The sequence below is a fragment of the Saccostrea echinata genome, unplaced genomic scaffold (assembly GCF_033153115.1).
Source record: "Saccostrea echinata isolate AGI-Se365-2 ecotype Australia unplaced genomic scaffold, CSIRO_AGI_Sech_v1 ptg000004l, whole genome shotgun sequence".
In the NCBI taxonomy this organism is placed as follows: domain Eukaryota; kingdom Metazoa; phylum Mollusca; class Bivalvia; order Ostreida; family Ostreidae; genus Saccostrea; species Saccostrea echinata.
This window is the reverse complement of record NW_026889753.1, coordinates 6787640-6812717: the sequence shown is the minus strand read 5'-3', so window position 1 is coordinate 6812717 and position 25078 is coordinate 6787640. Positions and strand designations below refer to the sequence as shown.

The 25078-nt window shown below is 33.7% G+C and overlaps 1 protein-coding gene across 1 annotated transcript in view; it reads left to right on the top strand.

The window, feature by feature from the left end:
- The window catches only part of LOC133179092 (beta-1,4-N-acetylgalactosaminyltransferase bre-4-like), a 32369-nt gene extending 9719 nt beyond the window's left edge, over nt 1-22650 (top strand). The window contains exons 2-8 of the mRNA XM_061313825.1: nt 4627-4695; nt 5473-5670; nt 6406-6650; nt 14839-15026; nt 15137-15259; nt 21747-21842; nt 22060-22650. Of these exons, the coding sequence (XP_061169809.1) occupies nt 5481-5670; nt 6406-6650; nt 14839-15026; nt 15137-15259; nt 21747-21842; nt 22060-22180 (963 nt within the window). The 5' untranslated portion in view covers nt 4627-4695; nt 5473-5480 and the 3' untranslated portion in view covers nt 22181-22650. The remainder of the gene's footprint in view (nt 1-4626; nt 4696-5472; nt 5671-6405; nt 6651-14838; nt 15027-15136; nt 15260-21746; nt 21843-22059) is intronic.
- Nucleotides 22651-25078: the final 2428 nt, after the last annotated feature.

Genomic DNA, 25078 nt, shown 5'->3' with positions numbered 1-25078 from the left:
CGGACCTCAAAATTTAGAGGTGGGATCAGGTGCCATGGAGGTGTGAGGATCACCTGCCGACCGGTCACATCCGCTGTCTGCTCCTTGTCATGATCGGGGGAAAAACGGAAAAATCCGTAGACAGTTCAGTGCATAAATAATGACCTTACAATAAGTATGAAAAACGTCAGTCAGCATTTGACTCAATGATAGATTTTATGTGCTGACAAGGTCATTGTATCGACCGTAAAACTTGTGAAAAGATTACTTCAAACGAGACTATTGATATCATTGTTTCATAAACTTGTTTGTCAATAGCTTGCCTCGTTTTAGAAATTGTTCATACGTAGAGCATAAAATATGGAAATAACGAACAGTAATAAAGCTCAAAAGTCTATTAAAACAATAAATATTGGAAGCAAAGCAAACGGACTCTAAAAATATCAGAGATGGGCTCAGATGCCATGGAGAAGTAAGCATCTCCTGTTGACCGGTCACCCCGCCATGTGTTCCTTGACATGATAGGGAAAAGTGAAAAATCCGTAGACAATTCGGTGTCAAAATAATGTCCTAACAATAAGTATGAAAAACGCCAGTCAGCATTCGACTTAATGATAGGTTGTATTTGCCGACAAAGTCATCGTATCGACAATAGAACTTCCGAAATGATAACTTTTAAACAAGACTGTTGATATTCTTGTTTCATCAACTTGTTTGTCAATAGATTGCATCATTTATAGAAATTGTTCGTACGTAGAGCATGCTCTTGTATCTTGTATCGAATCAACTGGGAGATATAAACCCTATATGAAGATGATAAGGATGTAATTGCAACATAAGTAAGGGAAGTTGACGATACATGTAGAAAAGTTGAAGTCATCACGTTTTATTATTATTTTTGTTGTTAGGTTACCATAAATGTCTTTTTCTAGTAAAATATCCAAATATGTCCTTTGTTTCAAGTTCATGTCGAATCAACATATTAATGTTATGAATTGTTAATTGAAAATATATATATACATACATATATATTATACACCTATTTACTGGCTATGAGGACAATAGCAAGTTTATCGTCCCCCAAGACAGCAACTATTTCCCGAGGCGCAGCCGAGGGAAATGGTTGCTGTCGAGGGGGACGATAAACTTGCTATTGTCCGAATAGTCAGTAAATAGGTGTTTTATTATACCGAAGCCGACTTTACTTGTGTTACGTCACAATCTGGATAAAACCAGAAGAGCTCCGAAATGAAAAGCGAGGGAAACGGAATGCTGCCGGTGAATAGTTTGAAGACTATTTCACCATGGGCTAATAGCACAAAAACTATTCCACGGTTTAAAAAAATAGCAGGTTTATTCGTCATATTTTTATATAGAAAAAATTCACAGAGGTATAATATATATATATATATATATATATATATATATATATATATATATATATATATATATATATATATCGATTGATATCTAAATGTCGAGTTGAAGGCCACGGCGAGTGTTTGAATTAATTCTGCTTCATAGGTCTGCTAATAAAGGGGAGCAATTGGCGACCCATTATTGGAAGACCCGGTCTCCATAAACTACATACGCGGGTATGTTAAGGCTACACTCAGATATTCTACTTGCCTATACAATATGACGTTATAGTAAGCTGTATGACGTGATCTTTAGAGATAACGATTTGTTAGTATCTATATTCAAAGTTTTATAAAAACATTAAAAAAAAAACATAAATATAAACTAAATCTTGTCATTTTTGGATGGTATAAATAGAGAGGTAATTGTCATGGGGGTTAAATATCACACTCAAGACGTCACACATGTTGATCAACATAAGAATATCTAAGTCACGTTCTGTTTTGAGTACGATCGAGCAATTTTTGACGCAGTTATGCCCCTTGGACTTTGAAAAATTCCAATTATTTGCAGTTTCTGTTCATTTTCTTCGCAGAGGTTGCACACACTGAAATGAAATTTGGTATACAGATTTATCAAAAAAAAAATATCTAGGTCAATTTCTGTTTTGGGTACGATCGATCAATAATTGACAGAGCTATGCCCCTTGGACTTCCAATTATTATTATTATTTTTGGGGGGGGGGGGTTAAGTGTTTCACAAAATCTCTTATCATTTATTTCTTATGATGAAGACAGACAGTGTTTTGAAATCCCAGTAAGTCTTTCCTCTGTTGTTCTAAACAACAAAGATGCGAAAGTTCAACACTACGCCATATACTTTGAAATTTAACATAATGTTTGTTTATATCGAAAACTTGAATTCTAAAGTACTTGGAAAGTACTGCTAGACCGTGTGATTAACATGAATTGATAAAAATTCCTCGATCATATGTACAAAATATAAAATTTTGGTAAGGTTTCAAGCTAGACTTTAGAATATTTTTTTCTGTGAAAGGATAGTGAGATTCTAGCAGCAATTTTCGTGACCCAGTGATGTTTTAACATACATGTAATTATTCTTACAAAGAGAAATGAATTATCCCCGCGGTAGTGTTGAACTTTTCAATTATTCGGTGTCTTCCCACTTAGCCAACATTTTGATTGATTGATTGATTGTATGTTGTTTAACGTCCCTCTCGAGAATTTTTCACTCATATGGAGACGCCACCATTTGCCGGTGGAGAGCTGCAAATTTTGTCCTATACTCGGCACTTACGGCCATTGAGCAGTGAGGGATCTTTTTCGTGCCAGCACTTACTGCGACACGGGACCTCGGTTTATACGGTCTCATCCGAAGGACCGGTCTCCACGTCCCACAGTGGGATTCGAACCATTTTGAAAAAATACAGATAAAACACAGGTAAATCTGTGTTGGCTAAGTGGTTGCTATTAGTGGGATGGGTGCAGCTGGAGAACAAAAGAATTAAATTGCAGGTACATGTAGGCTATAGTCTGTTTTAAGATATTTAGTACCATATATATTTAGAAATGCATGTATCTTTTTTTTAAAATACTAATTGATATTACAGTTGATTCAATTAAAATTGTCTTTCAATAATTAACAATTTTCTTTGCGTTATCTCTGTTTTGCAATATCAGAATATTTGTTTTATTTATTTTATGAAATTTTGTCACATTTTGTGGCGAAATTTGCTTTATAAAATTTACTTATGTATATATTGCTATAATCATTTTTTTTTAATTACATTTTATATTTATATTTTTTTATATATAAATTGTGTTTCTGTTTTAGTATTTTTTTTTTATCTCATTATCAATTATGAAATTATTTATCTAATATGTTTTAATAATTAATAGCTTTATCCTTTCATCATATCACAATTAGTCCTCTGTGTTATATTTTAAAAATAAATTATAGCTTAACTTTAGTCTAGCCTAAGATATAAGATTTTTTTTTTCAATTTCAAATGAATCCACAAACACTATGCTGCATACTATTTTTTTGATCGCGCAAATAGATGAAAATCAATTTGAAAATGAAAATGTAACAATAGATACCATCTATTTTAAAAATATTCGACATGAAATTAAATTTTCAAACTGTTTATGGAATACTTGACAAAATCAATATACATTCATTTTTTAAAATATCCACAGTTACTTGTGCATTTGCTACTTGTATGGTAAAAGTGAGTATATGTACCTGTATAATACAAGATGACGGGAATTGCATAAATTTGTTTAATTATGAAAACAATTTATGAAAAATGACAGCATCTGATCCACATTATTAAATAAGACAAACTGGAGATTTTCAAGTACGGAATAATTACTTAAGTTGATTTTCCAACCAGAAAATACAAGTAGAACAATTTGTTTTTATTGCTTGTATTATTGTGTTCATAAACATGTTGTAAATCACATGCTTAAGTAATATTTTCATCATAACTGATAATTCAGTTTTAGAATATTTTAAATTGCTTTCACTGTACACAATTTTTGTATCCTTATAATTTATTTATTCTTAATTGAATTTTAATATTTTTTATCAATATTCATTTTTCAATAAAAAAAATTATTTATGTTTTAACCACATTCACATAAATTTATATAAAACATTTTTCCCCAAGGACTTTTCAAAGTGTTGGCAAAGTGGGAAAACATTGTGCTTCTTTTAGCCTAAGACTTAATGACGTCTTTACAATGGATAATACAATGTAATAGTAAATGTTTTATCCATGGCTTTTCCGATTTATCAATGTTACATTTTACACAAAAAAGTGTGAATTCGCCGAATAATGATTTATGTACTGCCTTAACATAACTGCTTAGATACTGTCAATCAGAAACTCATTGACAAGCATTTTTTCAATAACAACTTCAGAGTATCTGTGTGTACATGTACAATCAGGATATACTTTAACAAAATAACTTGGCAAATGACCAGTGGCAAAGTACATGGTGAAAATAAATTAACAAGTTCAATTTTATTTAAAAAGCAGCCGACTTAAAAAGGCTGGATTTTAATTTATCGTAAGGATTATTGTATAAAGTGTTGAAATTCGTTACGTTTTGATGTTATTGATTTAAAAAATATTTTGTAATTTAGAATTTTCTAAAAGTTCCTTGGAGTTTTTCAGTATCCACATTTGATTTACACCACTTCTCGAATATATTGCTGTACAGTACTGCTGAGGTTTCTCCTTCACTGCTGTTTATATTTTAGTGAGGAGTAAAGAAAGAGGATTGGTTTAACATCTATGGAACCCGCTTTGTATCTTTGAATCCAGTATAGGTATGGTAATTCAAATTCATTTTAATTGTTGGGAATATAATAAGATATTTAAAACTGAAACATGACTTTGAAGAATTCCCTCCTTAGAAACGGAGTTATTCGTATAAGTTGGATTACCACTTGCATAATTAAATCCTAGTTCCTCTAAAATGCAACTTGAATAACAAGGACAATGTTGTTACCTGCATTGTTAGTTGGTACCAGTAGATGCTGATCGTGTAACCTAATTCCCCTTTCCATTTCTGAATTATTGAAGCCAGCAGGATAGATGGTTTTCATACTGCCCCTCAATCGCTTAATGCGAGGTTTTAACATCCATATGTCATTTGAGGTTTTTCAATGTTGTGATAAAATAAATATCTATGCATATATTTGTTGAACAGTGAACACCGTGCAATGTGTTACTTTGACGTATTTGTTAGATATTGATGACAAAATCAATTCTTGTAAAAATAATTTAATTTTCCTCCCATATTTTTAATTATTTGGTACTTATCCTATATCGCTTTATAATTGATTTGCTCTATATATCTACGTGTACATGTATGTTCAAGATGTCACACTTGAAATCGATAAAGTAGCGGTTTGAAAAGCGAAGTTGATCCGACCAAGAAAACATTTAACACATAGGTTACATTTCTTGCATGCAGGTTACAAGTATTGCATGTACATTGTATAGGAAAATAAATATGCCTCAAAAAAATGAAAAGATTAGATTTTCGAAACATTTATTGAATGGAAATCGCTTTATATATCTAATGTATGTCTTTTTTTCAGTTTTGCCAATGCAGAAAATGAAATTACGAGTATGCAGGTTTTTCTGCATGAGAAACAGAGCCCTTTACGGTCCCTTGGTGATTATGTGTGTCTATTTAACAGCAAATTTTACAGACTTTATCACAGAACACGTCTACGAGAGATGGAACGATTTGGTGTGTCTAGAGAGATATAAAGAATTAGGAGAGATGGGACCAGGTAAGCATGTTAGGATGCATCATGTGCAAAAGATTTTTGTACATACAATGTACATATACAAGTAAGCCTTTCTTTAAATGTGTGAGTTCAATTTACACATGCGCAAGTTTCTATATGCTACCTCATTATTCATTTTGCACCTCACAAACTCTTGACGTCATTTACGTCAGAAGAACTTAGACATGGCTTGCTTCAATGACAAGAAAAAATGAAAACTGAAGTATTAAAAGAATGTTACGAGTGTTCTGAATGTTGATCAATACCAGTTCACGTAACATCAACCTAGATGACACAACCGCTATTTTATTGTTTTACGTGCCAGTGAGTGTTACATTCGCTATAGCATAGCAGAAAAATCCTGAAAGGCGACATCGTCGTTAACTATTATAGCTTTAATTTGTAATACACTCGCTTATAGATAGTTAGAATTAAATTACATGTATCAATAGAATCCAATCAATTCCGACTTTTTACAGTACAATAGGCCAAGTTTTTGTGAGGTTTGGAACGTATCATAAGAACTTGGCAAGCGAAGAGCTTTCAATTCTGCAGTCGGACATCTTATACTTCATATAATTTTATTTTGTTATAATTCAATATCTCATCTTATTACTTTTAGAAGAAATATATGTCATATTAATATACAACAACGATTTTACAATTATAGATATGCTTTCTAGGGTCAACGATTTTTTTTTCTAAATACTTTCAAACATATATTTGCATTCTTCGCAGTGGGTAATATTACAGCATATATGATTCCACGAGAGTTGCAGGATATGTCATCCGATTTTTGGTGGTTGCAATTTGGTGGACACAACAAGGTTAGAAGGTCACAAAAGGAACTGGACGTGCATGAAAGAGTAGCGATTATAATCCCCGTGAGAGACAGAGAGGAACACCTGAAGATTCTTTTACACAATCTTCACCCTATTCTTCATCGTCAAAATCTGCAATACAGCGTGTACGTAGTGGAGCAGGTACATGTACCCTACTGTACTGGTTAGGCATGGTAGATCTTAAGTATTATAAACTGAGAGTTCTTATCAACTCTCTAAAAATATAATTATGCAAACCAGAGAAAAAAACTTGTCGAGTTGATACATACAATGTTCACTGAATATAAATATTTGTTAGACACATCTTTTAAATATAAAAAAATGACGTTTTTTATCGACCGTGTACCGACCGTCACGGTAGCTTAGTCGGTAGAGCGCTCGATCCGCGATCGAAAGGTTGTGTGTTCGAATCACGGCCACGACTGACATCAGTCGATAAAAAATAGGTTGCAATTGTTCCTTCCCCAAGCGCTCGGCACTTTAAAGTGAAAATTGCGGGTTTTTCGGATGAGCACTTCAAAACCGAGGTCTCTAGTCACGGTAGGCGATGGCACGATAAAGAACCCTCACCGCTCAATGGACAAGGGATAATCACCTTGTCGACATACCTACAATTAAATTAAATGGGGAAAACTAATTCATTCAAAAAGGGACATATTATTCTAATTAAATAATTATTAATAATAATTAATAATAATAATTAAATAAATAACTTTAATTTCTTGTTCATTTAAACACTATACATGTACTACTTAGGTCTCTGAAAAACAGAAAATTAGAAGAATTACAAAAATTATTTGAAATGCCAAAATTATTAGAAATACAATTGCAAAGTTACATTTACTTGTCCATGGAATCGACCGTTGACCAGTGTGGCTCTGTACGTGTGACATCCCAGTCCTTGTCAAACTGGTACATCGGTAGATAGAATGTTCTATCGTTAAAATGATAAATGTCCTACGGACCCGGTTTAACGATAGAATTCGTCCCGTGTATTCACAATGTTGCAAAATAAACACGGGCGATAACTCGTACTCTATACATTTTCTATGAACAATACAGAGAGTTCCGAATGTCAACATGGCGTTAAATTTGAAGCGAGGAAAAAACGTTGAGAAAATCCGTTGAATTTTCGTATTTATTTGAATTATTTTTAGGTTAAAAGACATATACCATCTCAAAAAGGTTTGTTATGATTAATTTGGTAGTTATTTTCAGTGCAACTCCTTTTGTATTCTTCAAAATCATTTCGGAGTGGATCCACTCCGATTTGCTACATTGCAAGTATATGGGACGTATTCTAACTGTGGTGAGGGCTTGTCCCTAGACACAGTTAGATTATTCTAACTAGTACATCGGGTGGCAGTCCGACTTTCCCTGGTATATTTACTGTGGTGGAATGAAATCGTCAGCCTTTGTGATTCCAATTAAAATCGTCATCTGATGTTTGTCGTCAATATGAGATACGGAGACTTGTTAAGATCCCTCGAAATCCATAGCTCAGTTAATTAGAACTGAGTTTCCAGTTCCCAGTAAAATAAGGAATCTACATTTAAACAGCCTTAATTTATTGTAACGCAGGGTATATTTTGTTTTAAAAAATGAATTAACAGTATTCGTTGTTTTGGTTTTAAATTTAAGAGGTTTCTATACACTTCATTAACTGCAATATACTGTAGCGGGAAAGTCCTTTTCCCAGTAGCGCTGCCAACAGCTGATTATCTCCCATCTGCAAGGAAACTCAAATATGACCTCTTATTAAAAAAAATATAAAATGACCTGACCCATTCAACCCTCTATACTTTTACTCTGACCCTGACACTGACCAATACCAACACCTCAACAGAAGTCTTAAAGACTTGTAATGAGACACAAGTTCATAAAGTTAACAAATTTATTCATTCAAATCAATATAACAAGCAAAATATAAAACAACGCGGCTGAGGACTTCACTCATGTGCGTAAAATTGTTACACAAAACTAACACGATAACGAGATCGACCTATATCATAGCACAATTAAAGGAGGACAACTCGGGATAACTCAATGTGACAAAACAAGAAGGTCAATCACTTCTTGTATAGAAATTAAAAGCTAAACTCATCTGAGGCTATCACTCATGAGTTTCTTATCAGTAATTAGAAATAAATAAGCTATAGAATTCTCAGGGGAAAATCACCCTTAAGAATCTAAAAGTTCCTAATAAAATTTCTCTGAGTAAAATTGCTCTTGAGAAATACCCTAAGTAGTAGTCTCCCGCGTGGCGCAGTGGTTAGAGCGTCAGCTCTAGAGTCGCGAAATAAGGAGTTGATCCTTACGTCGAATCCCACTGTGGGACGTGGAGACCGATCCTTCGGATGATACCGTATAAACCGAGGTCCCGTGTCGCAGTAGGTGCAGGCACGAAAAAGATCCCTCACTGCTCAATGGCCGTAAGTGCCGAGTATAGGACAAAATTTGCAGCTCTCCACCGGCAAGTGGTGGCGTCTCCATATGAGTGAACAATTCTCGAGAGGGACGTTAAACAACATACAAACAAAACATACAACAGTAGTTAAATTAATTATCAACTACAATAATCACTTGAGACAATCATCAATTTATGTTTACAACAAAGACTTTTCTAAACTATAATTTCTCTCACAAATAATTAAAAAGAGCTTAATTTAGAAGTCTGATAAACCAGACTTTCCAATAAACTTAAAATTAAATACCTCAGTAAAATTCTACAAAATCTAGTTTGCTATCGAATCTCAACTGATCAAAGTCTCAAACAAATCCCTAAAATTAGCCAAATAAAATACCAAAATATTTGCTACTTCTCATAAATCAATAAAACAACTTTCCGTAAATAAAATTCAATAAGTTTCCTTTCAAAAATTAAGCTTAAGATTATCTCCACTCGCCTTCCTTTTTGTTGCGTGATCTTTTTAATTTTCGATGTGCCATCTGTAATAATGTTAATAATTTTCATTGTAAATAAGATTTCATTTCTTATCAACATGATACCTTATCATTGTTCTGAAGTTATCTCTCTTACAATGACAGATAAAATAAAGGGGCAAAGGGCAAGGGAAGACATTCGATCTGTCGCCGTATGCGTCGATTGAACTTTAAGTTAAACTCTTTCTAAGCGCGTTCTATAATTTACACCATAAAGGAACATCAGCGCCGCAGTATTTCTTCAATTTGTTGTGATGGACGACTTTTGAGCTTCCATCTTCTTTGAATTGGATTCTGAAATCAAGATCATTTAACTTTTATGTGATAACACATGGACCCCAGTAAGCATCTTGTAACTTCGGTGAGATGCCTTAATTCTCTCAGTACGGAGGTATTACTTCATTGTGTGCTGCTGTAACTCTTCTGATTGATTGATTTCTTCATGTATGGCATGGGATTTCCTCATCATGAAACAAGATGATTCCTTTACTTAGTAAAACATCAGTAGGTTTTCCTTCTTCCATCAAAATATCCATTCCTAAGAGTCCATCATCTGCAATAGCTGCTACTACAAGCTCTTTAATGAGGGTGATTTGTCCTACTTCTATTTCAAATTTAGCTTTGCCTTTTTCTCTAAGAGGTTCACCACTACAGTTGCATAATTCTGTTGATTTTTCTAACACTGGTCTTCTGTTCTCTGGTAATCTGTTGAAAATCCTCTCAGAAATCACAGTTCTAGCAGATTCAGTATCCACTGTGAAATTAACTTTAAGTCAATTTACTGTTGCTTCTAGAAGTACTCCTTCATTTAAATGCTTAAATTTCTCATTGAATGATCTGTTTTTCTCTTCCAAATTAACTTTCATAATGTGGTCTGTCAAAGTTTCCTCTAGGGTGAGTTCTCGACCAGCAGAGTCAACCCTGCCTAGTTTAACGAAGGAGCAAATGTTTGATTTGTATCTGGATTTTTCTGCCCATCAGCAGAACCTTGTGAGGGATTATCTCTTATCATTGGAGTCCATCTCGGTGTTGCTGTGGGTCTGTTAGGAACTCCGTTGTTTGGGGGGCAAAACCTAGCAAAATGTCCCAGATTTCCACACTTAAAACAAGTTCTGTCATGTGTATGAGGTTCTCTGGTGCGGTATTGAGGTGCTTTATTTTGACCATCAATCATCAGAATTTTCATCAAGTTCTGCAAATCTTCTCTCTTCATACATATTATCTCTTCATTCACTCTCTTTCAGACATGTAAAGGTTCTGTTGAAGAGTTATATATCTCCTTTTTCTGACTCTTTTTTCCTTTGTAATTCCGTGACTCTTTTCCACGCCATTCTGATTAGTTTATATTTTCTTCATATCCTTTACTTTCACTTGTCTTGCTATTCCCTTAGGTCTTTTGTCTTGCTCATCTGTGTAGCCAGACTTCTTAGCCTCTGTGAAGTTGATTACATGTCTGATAGCTTCATCAATATCTGCAGGATCTTTGACAAATTCTATCTGAAACCTTGCATTCTCAGCATTAAGTCCATCTAAAAATCTCCGGAGTAAATCCTCACATCTTGTCCCAGGATTTCTATTAGAATAAGCTTTGTCATAGAGTCTTTTCAGCTCGGCTCCATACTGAGTTGCGGTTTCTCCAGGCTTCTGATCTCTTCTGTTAAACTGCAATTTATAACTACGAGCTGTCTCAAAGATGTCGAATCGGTTGTTAAGTTCTTCCACAAGTTCCTCATAGTTGTCAATTTTCTCTTATGATAGTTGTCCGAACACAAAATCACCTGCTTTTCCAAGTAATCTGGGTAATAACTGATCAAGTTTTTGTCCTCTGGTCCAATGTTGTCTCTTTGCTACATTGTACTGTTTTAAATCTGTTAATCCATACCTTCCAATCCTCCTCACTTGTAAAGGGAGGTAACTTCATATTGTGTAATTTCATAGAGTATTTTTCTTGAATACTTAGGTCCAAGTCATCTGTATAGCCTTCTGAATGAAATTCCTCTTCACTGTCATCTGATGATGATTGACTTAACAATCTTCTTCTTTTTGGGGTCGACATTCTTTTCTGCTTTTGAGACTTTGGCTGCTTTAAATGGAGGTCCTACTTCTCTTTTCTGTATTTTCATGTTGTCTCTTGTCATTGTCAACATCTTGCTGCTCATTTGAAACTTTCCAAAAGGCTTTAGTAATGGTAGTCACTAAAGTTTGACTCCAATCCTGTAATGCTCCTTTAACAGCTCCATACACTGTTTTTTCATGTTATCTCTGTTTTCACTCTGATCTCCTCTTCCAAGTGCATGATGATGAGGTTTTGGTGAAATCAACCTTCGCCTCACTTCTAATGGTGGATGAATAGGACTCACAGGTGCTATGACATCCCTGTCTTCTTGGTCAATATCTGTGTCATTTCTATCTCCGCATGCATGAAAATCTACTTCATCATCTCTGTCTGTTTTTGGCACAATGTCTTGATCTGCTTCCATTCTGTTTGGGTTCTGAAGTACTGTAATATTCTTATTTTCACCATGAGAGTCTTTCAGGCTGTCAACTTTCCTCATACAAACTTCTGTATCAGTGTCTGTTTCTGTAGGCCTATCACTCTCCTCTCTGTGCATGTTGACTTCTTAAACCAAGGTTTCTTCTCCTGCTTGCCATTTCTTTATTCTTAACAACAGTAGTACTCTGTTTATTCACAGAGTCTCTTTTTCTTTGCAAATTAAAAGCCGAGATAGGTCATAAAATGAAAAACCACATGTGCCATCAACTTAGGTCTCAAGTTTAAAACCTCTGCTAACAGTATTCACTCTCACTGAATAACATACTCTAGGTCCTCTCTCACTGAACCCTATCAACCAGGACTACCTCTCACTTAGTCCTAAAATTAAACTGATTTGACAAAACATGAACACTACACCTCTACTACAACTACAACAACTATCACTACAACATCAGACTACAGTCCTTCTCAAAACTTCTCTTCCCAACATCATTAAATAAATAAATAAATAAAAAAATGGTATCCCAGACTCCGATCCAGTCTGACATCGTAGGTCTGCTTCCAAGGCTCTCAGGCACGTTGAAGACTAAAGTCTGTACACCTTCCAACAAGTCAGCTCACTGCTGCTATCAACTTCTTGGACCATAGCTGAACAAATTCGAGGCTGGGCACGTATCTCTGAATGTGGACGCACGTCTCCGAAGTCACATCCCACCGCTGCCACCACGAAATTTGTGTAGCGGGAAAATCCTTATCCCAGTAGCGCTGCCAACAGCTGATTATCTCCCATCAACAAGGAAACTCAAATATGACCTCTTATAAAAAATATAAAATGACCTGACCCATTCAACTCTCAATACTTTTACTCTGACTTCGACACTGATCATTACCAACACCTCAACAGAAGTAAGTCTTTAAGACTTGTAATGAGACACAAGTTCATAAAGTTAACGAATTTATTCATTCAAATCAATATAACAAGCAAAATATAAAACAACGCGGCTGAGGACTTCATTCAAGTTGTGCGTAAAATTGTTACATAAAACCAACACGATGACGAGATCGACCAATATCATAGCACAATTAAAGGGGGACAACTCGGGATAACTCAATGCGACAAAACAAGAAGGTCAATCACTTCTTGTATAGAAATTAAAAGCTAAACTCATCTGAGGCTATCACTCATGAGTTTCTTATCAGTAATTAGAAATATTTAAGCTATAGAATTCTCAGGGGAAAATCACCCTTAAGAATCTAAAAGTTCCTAATAAAATTTCTCTGAGGAAAATCATTCTTGAGAAATACCCTAGGTCTTCATACAACAGTAGTTTAATTAATTATCAATTACAATGATCACTTGAGACAATCATCAAGTTATGTTTTCAACAAAGACTTTTCTAAAATATAATTTCTCTCACAAATAAATAAAAAGAGTCTAATTTGGAAATCTGATAAACCAGACTTTCCAGTAAAGTTAAAATTAAATAACTCAGTAAAATTCTACCAAATCTAGTTTGCTATCAAATCTAAACTGATCAAAGTCTCAAACAGATCCCTAAAATTAGCCAAATAAATGACCAAAATATTCGCTACTTCTCATAAATCAATAAAACAACTTTCCGTAAATAAAATTCAAGAAGTTTCCTTTCAAAAATTAAGATGTAGCCTAAACAGTAACAAAATAAAATAAAAATTACTTACGCTGCATCAAGAATGAGAGAGAACCAAAAGACTTCGAATTACAGAATTTACCAGGCTTTTATACTATGAAAAACAGAATTCTACATTACGTATACATCGCACGAGCAAAACATAGAAAAATACAGAAAAACACAGACTCTGTATTATCATTATTGACATTAACAGAAAATATAACAGAAAATCTCAATACAGAATTCTCTTAGTAAAATCTCGTCGATTCTTGTCTATGAAAATTATAAAACAAACCGTAATATTTTCATTATAAACATTTCTTATGTTTTCAAAAATCTTGTATACATTCAGTCATTATCGAAAGAACATGCTATTCATATTTCCCGCAGTAACAGAAAAATCGATAATCTAACATTCGGAATGCCTCAGTATTCACTGTAAAAAACAAAGTAAACTCCGTATACACAGGAAGTGGGAAAACGAAAGTAAACATGATGTAAACTCATGTGCTTCATTTACCGTAGAACACATAAGTAAGTGATCAATTTTATACATGTATAATTAGACATTTTTAAAACACTTTTAACGCTTGTGGAGGGCTGAAAATTTAGGCCTGTTTTCGGCACTTACAGCCTCTTAGCAGTCGGGGGTCTTTTGAAAAAAGTCACTGCGACAGGGGCTCGGTTATTACTGTGTCATCCGAGGAACCGGTGTCCAATGTTCTGCACTTGGATTCGAACCCGCGACGTAAAGACAAACTTCTTACTTTTCGACTGTAGAATAGGACTCTTTGCGACTCTGAAACAAAATGTTCTTACCACTGCGCCACGCAGCGACAGAATGCTACATGTAAATCTTCAAAATATAAATCTATAAACAAAATGTTTTATTTGGAACATAAATTTACCAAGCTAATCAACTGATTGCAGAGCAGAAGTTAAGAGAATGTTTACTGTATAAAGTTAATCATATTTTTGTTTTAAATAAAAATACATACACATGCACACAAGCTAGTCGTTACTCTTCATAATGGTGTTACTAGTCTGTGTATTCTATTGTTTCTTGGATAAAGTATGAGAATATATAACATATAAAAAAATATTATTTCATCATTTCTTGTTCGAAATTGTTTTATGACACTATACTACACTAGCAATATAATTTTTTTTTTCAGATCTCCACTTGGAAAAACAAAATTGAAACTTACTAATATCCATTTCTTGTCTTGTAATTTTGTAGATTGATAATCAAGACTTCAATAAAGGTTTACTACTTAACATTGGATACTTGGAAGCCTTGAAAAGAGACAACTACACCTGTTTTGTATTTCAAGATGTCGACCTAATACCAGAGGACGACCGGGTATCTTACGGGTGCTGTAGAAGTCCTATGCATTTGTCTTATGCCATAGATAAATTTAATTACCGGTGAGCAATAATTAGCACGATGAATGATATGAATTTGATAAGGCTGACAATTCTATTCCCTCAGCTGTCCATGCACGTTTCTCAAAACCTTTACATATTTGTCGCTGCAGTCTTCCTGACACCAAGCTTATTGGTGGAGTATCCGCATGGCTGAAAAATGACTTTGAAGCCGTCAATGGCTGGTCAAATTTGTTTTATAACTGGGGAGGTGAAGATGACGACATGAGTTATAGGTAAGTTATCGTATTTGACTGTAAAGAATCTTTTGGTGTAAGTAAGAATCACTTCTCCAGCCTTCTGTCTGCCTACATGTACCTAATCCTTCTGTGCGTGTCATGTGCGGACCATGACTTTTTATAAAACGCATAGTTTTACACCCGACATTTATAGTAATTAGGGGTTAAAGATGTATATTTGACATTTGTCCCAGGGGTTTAAGTCAAATTAAATGGCAAATGATTGTCTCTGATGTTAGCCTAACCTACAGCCAAACCATAGCAAAAGAAGTGTAAAACTGGTATCATTAACACGAGGATTGATTCAAAAATATTTACATTTCCAATGTCTATGTTCGAGATAAAATTACAAATTGTAAAAATACTTTATTTCTACATAAATCTACTGGTTCATCGATAGGCGCGGTTAAAAAAAAATCACGTGCGGGGCGGGACAAATAGAGACAGAAGCGGGGCTATTAGCACGGGAATTTGCAGAATCAGGAGCATGTAAATATAAGGAATAACTGTCAGATTTTTTGGATTCATGACGATGATCAATCGATTGGCTTGCGTGATAATTTTATGCATAAACGCCTTCGGCGTTTATGCAAATTATCACGCAAGCCACTCGATTGATCACATCATGAATCCAAAAAATAAGACAGTTATTCCTTAAGTAATATCACAACTGCTATAAAATAATTAGTAAACGAATGTTATCAATATTTTACATACATATTCCTCTATCTATTTTTATTTTTAAATTTCATTTAGTTATATAAAAAAACTTTCAAAAATATTAAGATATTTCTTGTCGTATGCCTCACCTTGTTTAAACTTGGCAAGAACTTTGCAAGATTATCCAAAGAAAGACAAAACTCGAAATATGCATACATGCAGAGTCTGAGGTTTCTTTAATTTCGGGTTTACCGGGATATATCGAATCAACATATGAATGGGGGGAACTATCATGTATTGATAAAATGTCGATATACCTGAATGTCGAGAAGGAGGCCACAGGAAGTGTTATCTTTATGCCCCTGGATCGAAAGATCCCGGGGGTATATTGTTTTTGTCCTGTCTGTCTGTCTGTCTGTCTGTTGTCAATTTTAACCTAGCCCATAACTATTGCGCTGTCAAGGGTAAGGCTTTAATGTTTGACATGAGTGTTCATTATGACAAGACCTTTCCATTGGTACAGAAACTTTTGATCATGTGACCTCAACTGTGACCTTTGACCTACATTTGAAAAACTTTAACATTGGCCATAACTATTGTACTGTAGTCTACGTCCCACTCCAGAATTGTGTTACCATCGGGGGCACAGTGTTTCACAAACACATCTTGTTTTCTCTTGTTAAAGGTTTTGAATATATTCAGCTAAAGGTAGTACAAAACACCCATGAAATCTATTTCAACTCATTTCTTTAAATGTACATGAGAAAAAAGAATAATATTAGTTATATTGTCAATAATCATTAATCTTTGTAAGAAAATTAATAAGCTGTTACATGTTCTCGCCGTATTTTGTTAAAAAATTAGAGACATCCTATATATTAGTCAATTGGGAGCCTGCATTTTAGAATGTGTCTATGCTGTCTAAATGTGATATAGCAGTCTGTTATTAAATGCTAAGTAACTTTTGATCCATTAATAGTAGACGACTGAAATTTGAAAATATATATATAATGAGTCTCCATTCTTTATGTACAATAAAGCTCAAGGTCATATCAAATGGTCAAAGGTCAAATGTTGTGACGCCATCTGCTGAATCCTTAAGTGTTTTACCATTGATTTTTTTTAATTGCCAAAATATCTAAAATCAACGGTTCAATTTTCCGTACTTTAACAATTTTATTTCCGGATCAATTTCAATCATTCTGTTGATTTCATGTAAAAATTGAATCATACATTCTCTGTTAAGAGGACTTAAAGTGTAGCATATTTATATGTGAGTTTTCAGCTCCGAGGTTATGTATGTTCTATTTTTACATCACGTTTTACTCAAATTTACCGGTGTTAACATACATATGTATTTTACTGAATTTGAGTAACTAAAAGTTTGTCTTTATAAACAGCATCACACAAGTTTGCAATTGATCAATTGATAGTATTAAATAAGGCACATTCTCAGGTCAAATGTCTGATTTCACTTCTTACAAGGGTCTGATAGGCCATATTTAAACAATGTGAGCAAATATTATTATGTTAAATTTCCTTCATATTACATATTTAGAGAGATTTTGAATCCTAGAACAAAATTTCAAAAAAATTGAATTTGAGGAAATTTTTTGCCTATCTATTGTGTACTACCTTAACAGGAATATTAAAACAGATCGAAAAATAAAGAACAGTAAGTGTCCATCTCAATTCCAACAATTTGTTTGAAGACCTGGTCTCCAAAGACTACACAGATGTTGTAATAAGGAACTCTACCATCCTTTTTATATCCACCAGAGTACTCGTGTGTACAATCAGAGTGATTATAAGAAAGTAATTTTGTTGAAAATTTCAAATACCTCTTTGGATATCTTCCCCTCTAATAAGCAAACTGTTTACAGAATTACAATGAACAATTAGCCCTCTTCCATCATTGTGAAATTCATAACCCCTCAGTCCATGAATCAGCCTAGGGTAAGTACGCTTTGTAGGTTCCAACAAGAAAATATTTTACAGCTTTCAAATTCATCTCTGTTAAAAAAATACATGTGTAGACATTTTACAGGAAAACTAATTACTGATTTTATTGAACACAAATAGTTTATGTAGTGTTCTTCCAAGCCTTACTTCTCACAAAAATATTTACAACAGTGTTGGAAAAAACTTAACGAATACTACACGGCATATATGTATTCGAGAATTGGTGTTAATCAGATGTGGATATTCAAACTCCAAGAACTTTTAGAAAATTTGAAGTGTCAATATCTTACCTAAATCAATAATATTCAAAACTGACTACTTTTCAAAACTGTTTACAATAATTTCCCATGATAAATTAAAGATCAGACTTTTTGACATAATAGTCAACTGCTTCCTCAATAAAACATAGAACTTGTAAGATTGCATACCTTGTCATTTGTCGTCTGCAATCTTATTTTTGTTACAATACATTCTAATTATACACACAAATACTCCAAGGTTGATATTTTAAAATGCGTGAGTTTTTCATTGACACTATCCATGTAGGTTTTCAGAGACCAAGTCTACATACAATCTGTTGGAATTCCCATGGGTACTTATTTAACCCCCCATTAGCTGGCAGACTTGATTTTTGATTTCTACTTAAAAAGAAGTCTCTTCCTGTGGTCTTCAATTCGACATTTAAATTATTTATGACGTTTTATTAATTAACAGTATATTCAGTTGCGTACAAATGTCGAAATGAAAGACACCGCAAAATCTGACACAGCTCGTTTTATATTTGGATGTTTAATTAGTTAAAGGCCATCAATGACAAAATAACAAAACTTACTGATAATCGGTGATGACGTCAACTTTTCTATTCAATTTCTCTTATCTGTGTAACAATATACCATTATAACCTGCATGTAGGGTATATGTCTCACAGTTGATTCGATATCATTTTTCATTTTGAAGCGCATTTTTCCTTACGAATAATTTTTTAAGCGACACAGGCTGTTGAAAAATAAGTTGATGAAACCAACTAACTCGCTTAAAAGCAACACTTCTTTAATTCTATGGTCGATACATGTAATTCCCATGGGTACTTATTGAGCCCTGTCAATAGCAGACTTGTTTTTTGAGGGGGTTTTTGCATTCATTTGAAGCAGAATTTACTCCAAATCTTCTACATGAAAAGATGAAGTCTCTCCCTGTGGTCTTCAATTCAATATTTAAATATATCGACGACTTGTTATCAATTAACAATATATACAGTTTCTTTCCAATATTGATTCCTTATATCCCATTCAACTCGAAAGGAAAGACACCACAAAGTCTCATACAATTGTTTCCTATTTGGATGTCTTATTAGTAAAAGTTTCTGACAAACGCTGATGACTTCAACTATTCTTTCGTCAATTTCCCTTTTTCATGTAGCAATATACCATTTATAACTGCATATGGGGTATGTCTAACAGTAGTTTTGATATGCAAGAACATGTTCTCTGTGCGAACATTTTTTAATAAATTTAAACTGGGGCAGGTTATTGACAAATAAGTTGATGATACAAGAATATGAATAATCTTGTTTAAAATCTACGCTTTGCAAATTCTATGGTTGATAAAATGACCTTGTTTGCAAATTCAACCTGTCGTTAAGAAGAATGCTGACTGACGTCTTTCACACACAAATTAAAGCCATAAAAAGCACACTGAATTGTCTACATCCTCACAATGTCAAGGTTTTGTGATTTCGGAACGCCACACAAACCCTTGACATAAGTTTGGCTTGTGGTTACACATGACGTAGTGGGTAATTATAAACTAACCAATGAGAAGATATTTTTCAAATTAGTCGTTTTCAAATGTCTCAACTCCAGAGCATATCTTTTGTGATTGTAAGGAGGGCGATCTTCCAAAAAGTAATCCCCGATGTTTCATTTAATGTAACTAGTCACAGATCCTACAATATTGACACTTTCCAATTTAAAGACGAGTCATATTTGTTTACAAAACTTACCTACAATAAAAGCTGTTTTCTGATTGGTTCCAGTCCTAGACCAGGAACAAATGAAATAGAAGCTTTCTAGCCCAACTTTTAAATAGCGACTTATGTCAAGGGTTTGTGTGGAGTTCAGAAATCACAAAACCTTGGCATTGTGAAGATGAATTGTCTACCGATATTTCTGTTTAACTGATCATAATAAGGAGCACATTGCAGGTCTGACCGTTCGACTCCTGAATGGCACCTGATCCCAACCCGTTTTCAAAGGTCCATGTTGGCTCTGCTCATGATGTGTATTGTTTAATTCGACTTTTGAGAATGATCAAGTTCATCATTTTACATTTCATTAAACTATAATTGTAAAATCAATAGTCTCCTGACCCATACTTCAGGCCTCAGGGTGTTGTTAAGTTGTTCGTGCATGATAAATTCATTAAATATTTTTTTTGAAACCCTTTACAAAGATTTATAAATCCATACCCCTGGATCCATAATTCTAGCCCCAGGGTTGAGCTATGTTGATCATATCATAACACCTTTAAGAACCTTGTTCTTAAAGGGTAAAAAGAATAACGGCCTCATACGTCCTCCAGTGCACGGGGAGGATAAGTAAAAAAAATTGTAGGATAATTATTTTCAATTTAATTGAGCAAAAATAATGTTCTTAATAACTGAAAACGTATGTAGTTATTATTGTGTATTCTTGCACAGTGTTCAGAGGCGATCAAACGTTTTTGATTTCAAATTGATTTCAACGAAGAATACACTGAATGTAAACATTTACCCATGAATCTAGCATGCATTTACATGATTATCATTATAAATAAGCAACTAAACATCATTCATAATTGAGAAATTCCTTTGCCCCCTTGCCCAGAATTAGGCCCCAGGCTGGGCCTACGTTGGCCATACATTGATAAATATAATTTTGAAAATCTTTTTTTACTCATGGACAAACACGTGTACATACGACAAAGTTGCTGCATGATTAGAATGAGTACATAATTAATATTAATGCCTCCAGGGTCCAGTCTTAATTTTAAGATTAATTTTAAAAGGACAATGAAGTATGCACCACATTTACGCATTGGGATTGTTTGGAAAAAACATTTTCATTTCTTGATAGTTTTCGGTTTTTCTCTCAATTTTTTTTTTTTTTTTTTTTTTTTTTTTTTTTTTTTTTTTTTTACAAATGTTTGCCAGTTTCTTTGTATCAAAATATACACAGATAACGTTTTAAAACATGAAAAGATGACCAAGAGATAGCAGTTTTTAGAAAAACGTATTCAAAGATGTAACATTTTGTGCCAAATGGCCCATCTAGCCAATTTTCAAGTTATTCTTTAGCAAGTCAAAACACTATATCGGGTAATTATTTCCGCTTCCAATTCACAGGAACCCGAAAGATCAAAGATGCTAAAAAAATCATGCGACAGATCAATGAAAATTTCATGTGCGCCCAGATTCCTGCCGAATGCAAATCAAACGCGCCATCGTTCTTTATCAAAAGAAATTAACTCTGATTGTAATTAGTGGTTCAAATTATTTTCCATTTCAATAATTATTGATAAATCAATATTTCTTTCATTAATAAAGTTTATTTATACAGGATTAAGGTACCCGGTTGGAGGGACATATTCTCTGAATTCGCTAACATTACATTGTTGTTTTTACTACCGTAAATTTTCTTTCTTGCTATGGAAGCTGCAACAATTTATACATATTGAGTACATGTAAAATACATGAACTATATTATTTTAAGTAAAACCCAAAATGTATTCTGGCATTTATATTTTGTTTTATACAGTATAAGGAGATGTTTGTGTATTTATTTTTAATTCCATTTGCTTGAAAACTATTCTTTGAATGTTGCAGAATATATGCCAGTGGTAGAACAATAAAGCGGATGTCTCCTTCCATTAGCAGATATAAAATGATCAAGCACAATCAGTCAAAGATCAATAATGATAGGTATGTATTTTGTGTAAATTTACGGCGAAAATCAAAACAAAAAAAAATATAAATTTACGTGAAATGAATTGCTAAATGGGGAAAATTTAAAAGTTGTGAAAGATACGGTAAGGGTATTTGGATAAGCGGAAAACATGTAGATATACTAAATGGACATTCAAAAAACAACACGAACGAAAGACTCTTAGTATTAATATTTTTTTCTTTACTTTTGTAGATTCAAGATACTTTCTAATTCTTATACACGATATAAAAAGGATGGACTTTCTAGTGTACGATATCAAGAGATAAAAGTAGTAGAACAAGACCTTTTTACAAGAATACGGGTAATTCTGTGAACATTCAGACATGTATGTCAAGAAATAGAAGCAGGAGAGGAATGCTGTTTTTCCACAGAATCTGTAACACACCATACTTAAGGAACTGTAGTGTAAGGCTGACACAGAGTGTTTTTTTAATTGTGCTTGTGTAGAACATTTTGGAAGAATGAAGCAGAATTGTATGAATGTCAAACCAATATTTTTTTTTTATCCACGAACTCTGATGCATCTGTTATACACAGTCACTTAAATTGCGAGAAAAAAAATCTTAAACGTTGCACAGAATGGCACAATTTCATATCGAATTGTGGTTGTAGTTGTTTTAAATGTTTATGCAGGTAACATATGAAAAGTTAAGCACAGTACAAGCTTAGGGTCGTCCATTTTTATCTTTTTTGTATATTTATTTGATAGCTTAAAAACCAATTTTTTCACAAAAATTTTAAATAAGAATTTTGCAACAAATACAACGAAGTGTCTGAAACTTGTGTCTTAGTTTCTCTCATTTCTTCACAGTAATTTCAGTACACGTTTCATATTGGTTATCAACTACTGTGAAATCACTAATTTTCGTGGGGGTTAATTTTCCTGTTTCGGGATATGAAGAGACCCACAAATTCACGTCCACCACGAAATGAAAAAACTTCATATTCATAGCTACTCATCGCTTCTCCAATCACGGCATCAATTCCCCACAAACTAATACTTTTTGGCAGTTTTGCTCAAAGCTCGAAAATATTACCCAACGAAATTATGTGATTTTACAGTATGAGCCTTCATTCCTGAACCATTAAATTGTGGTTTTAAAGTTTTTATAATGTTTTGATAGTATATTAATATATGATCATATCTCTTTAGTTTCGGGGAGGGGTGGGGTTTAATTAATTTATGTCAATTTAATTCCATTATCTGCAGTAAAAACTGCAATCAGTTTAATCACACTACAGTGTTGTTCTTTCATAAAAATGTATCTTCACTATTTCATGACGCGTTAATAAGTTCAAGGCTATATTCAAACTCGATACCCAGCCCTTTGATTCAATGTGCTTTCATGTCGTCCGATCCAATGAGGCAAAATAAGAAACCGCGTACTTCTGGAAGGCAGAAAGTGATTGAATGGTCAAAAGTTTTCTTGAAAAATATTTTTGATCAGTCATGCCCCGGGTTAAATCTTGAATGCATTGTTTGATAGCGCTCTCGATTGCTAGCAATAACGTTTACTTAGTCTTTATTGCTGGAATAAGCATGCTTGAATTAATGGTACATAGTAGGTAATTCTGGGAATAAATTAACTGTACCATGTCAGTTTTGTTGTATCATCTCTCAAAAAAAATGATTTGAGGTTTCGTGTTTTGACATCCAACATGTACAAAATTGAACAGGTGCTTGAGGACAAGATCCCCCTTCTCCATTTTCGACTTTTTGCTCATAAATTATCCCTGCTTAGCACATTTGTGATATAATCTATACCAACAATTGGGAAAACTTCCTAAAACACATTTTGTAACATCTTCCCCAATCTATACATAAATCAACGATGTTTGTTTTTGCAAACCTGGAAGCACTGCTGAGGATTTTTTTGTTAAATTGTCTCATGAAACTACACATAGCCCTAAAATCAACAAGTTATATCGTGTGTTTAATATTCTTTTCATTAATCACCAACTCTCATAAATGTTTTAATTAGCACTTCTACAATCGAAATGACCAATTTTCCACAAGGATGTTAGCATTTTTAAACTGATTAAAGATCACCATGTCAACGGAGTGATAAGGAGACGACTTCAAATACACATATCTGCAGAAAATCTGAAACACTGCTTTAGAATAAGCATTTGAAAAAAAATTGCTATTATACACTTAAAAGAGTGTTTTCAAATGTATTAGAAGGAAATAGTTCAAAACCGCTTATGTAGGTGATATGTTTTTAATTATTTTTTTTTAGTAATTTGCAGGATTCGCTTTGAGAGTAATGCCCCTTTAGAAATGCAGTATTTTTTCTCTAGATATTTCGTGTAAAATCTGGGAAACTTTCGAAAATGTATATATTTTTTTGATTTAGATACAAAATACAAGAATGGTCTCGAGTAGATGTCCTCATGCATTTGGTTAAGGGGGGATGGGTAATAAGGCGAGAGAAATTTAATTTTTAGTTTTACGGATTTTTTTTTTTGTTTTGAAAATTTTGGGTAGGAGGAGGAAAAAGAAAGAGGTGAGCTGACTTTTATTCAATCTGATCATACATTAATTCAAGTTTGTTTGTTTGTTTGTTTTTTTGCATTCCGTGTTGCTGGTTGCAGTCCTTTGCGATAACATGTTGTACAAATGGGGCGCACTATTGCAAAGCTTTCCTTTAGCTGATCAATTTCCTTATTTGACTCCAGCTGCAAGTCACCACAGCAGAGGCAGATGGGATCAAATGTCACAGTGATTCCTACAATGATTATGTATAAATAATTTTTATAGGTATCACAATGTTCATATGTTCAATTAATATATATTATTATCATTCTGAAGTTTACAGGTATTAGAATAAATTCAATGACTTCACACCTGCATAGTACTGGGTTTCAATGTAAGCACTACATATCAGGGATTCACGAACAACTATCCTGTCCTGATATTCCCCTCCTGGGAATAAGGGGCCCCCAACAGAAAAAAAAGCATTTCTTCTTCAACTCTCAAAACAGCTCTCTGCTTCTGTGCTGTGCAAGCCTCTGTGCTGTCAAAAGGCTTGCACTGTACACCACCCTCCTCTTACCACATTCATGGCAGGATACAAATCCACGTACTTTTCCTGCAATTAAAAATGGCTTGGTATATCCAATATATAAATCTAAAGATTTTTTTCAAATGTTTTAATAAATGGGTGTACAAATCTAGCATATATTTGTGATTAAAGTGTACAACTAATAA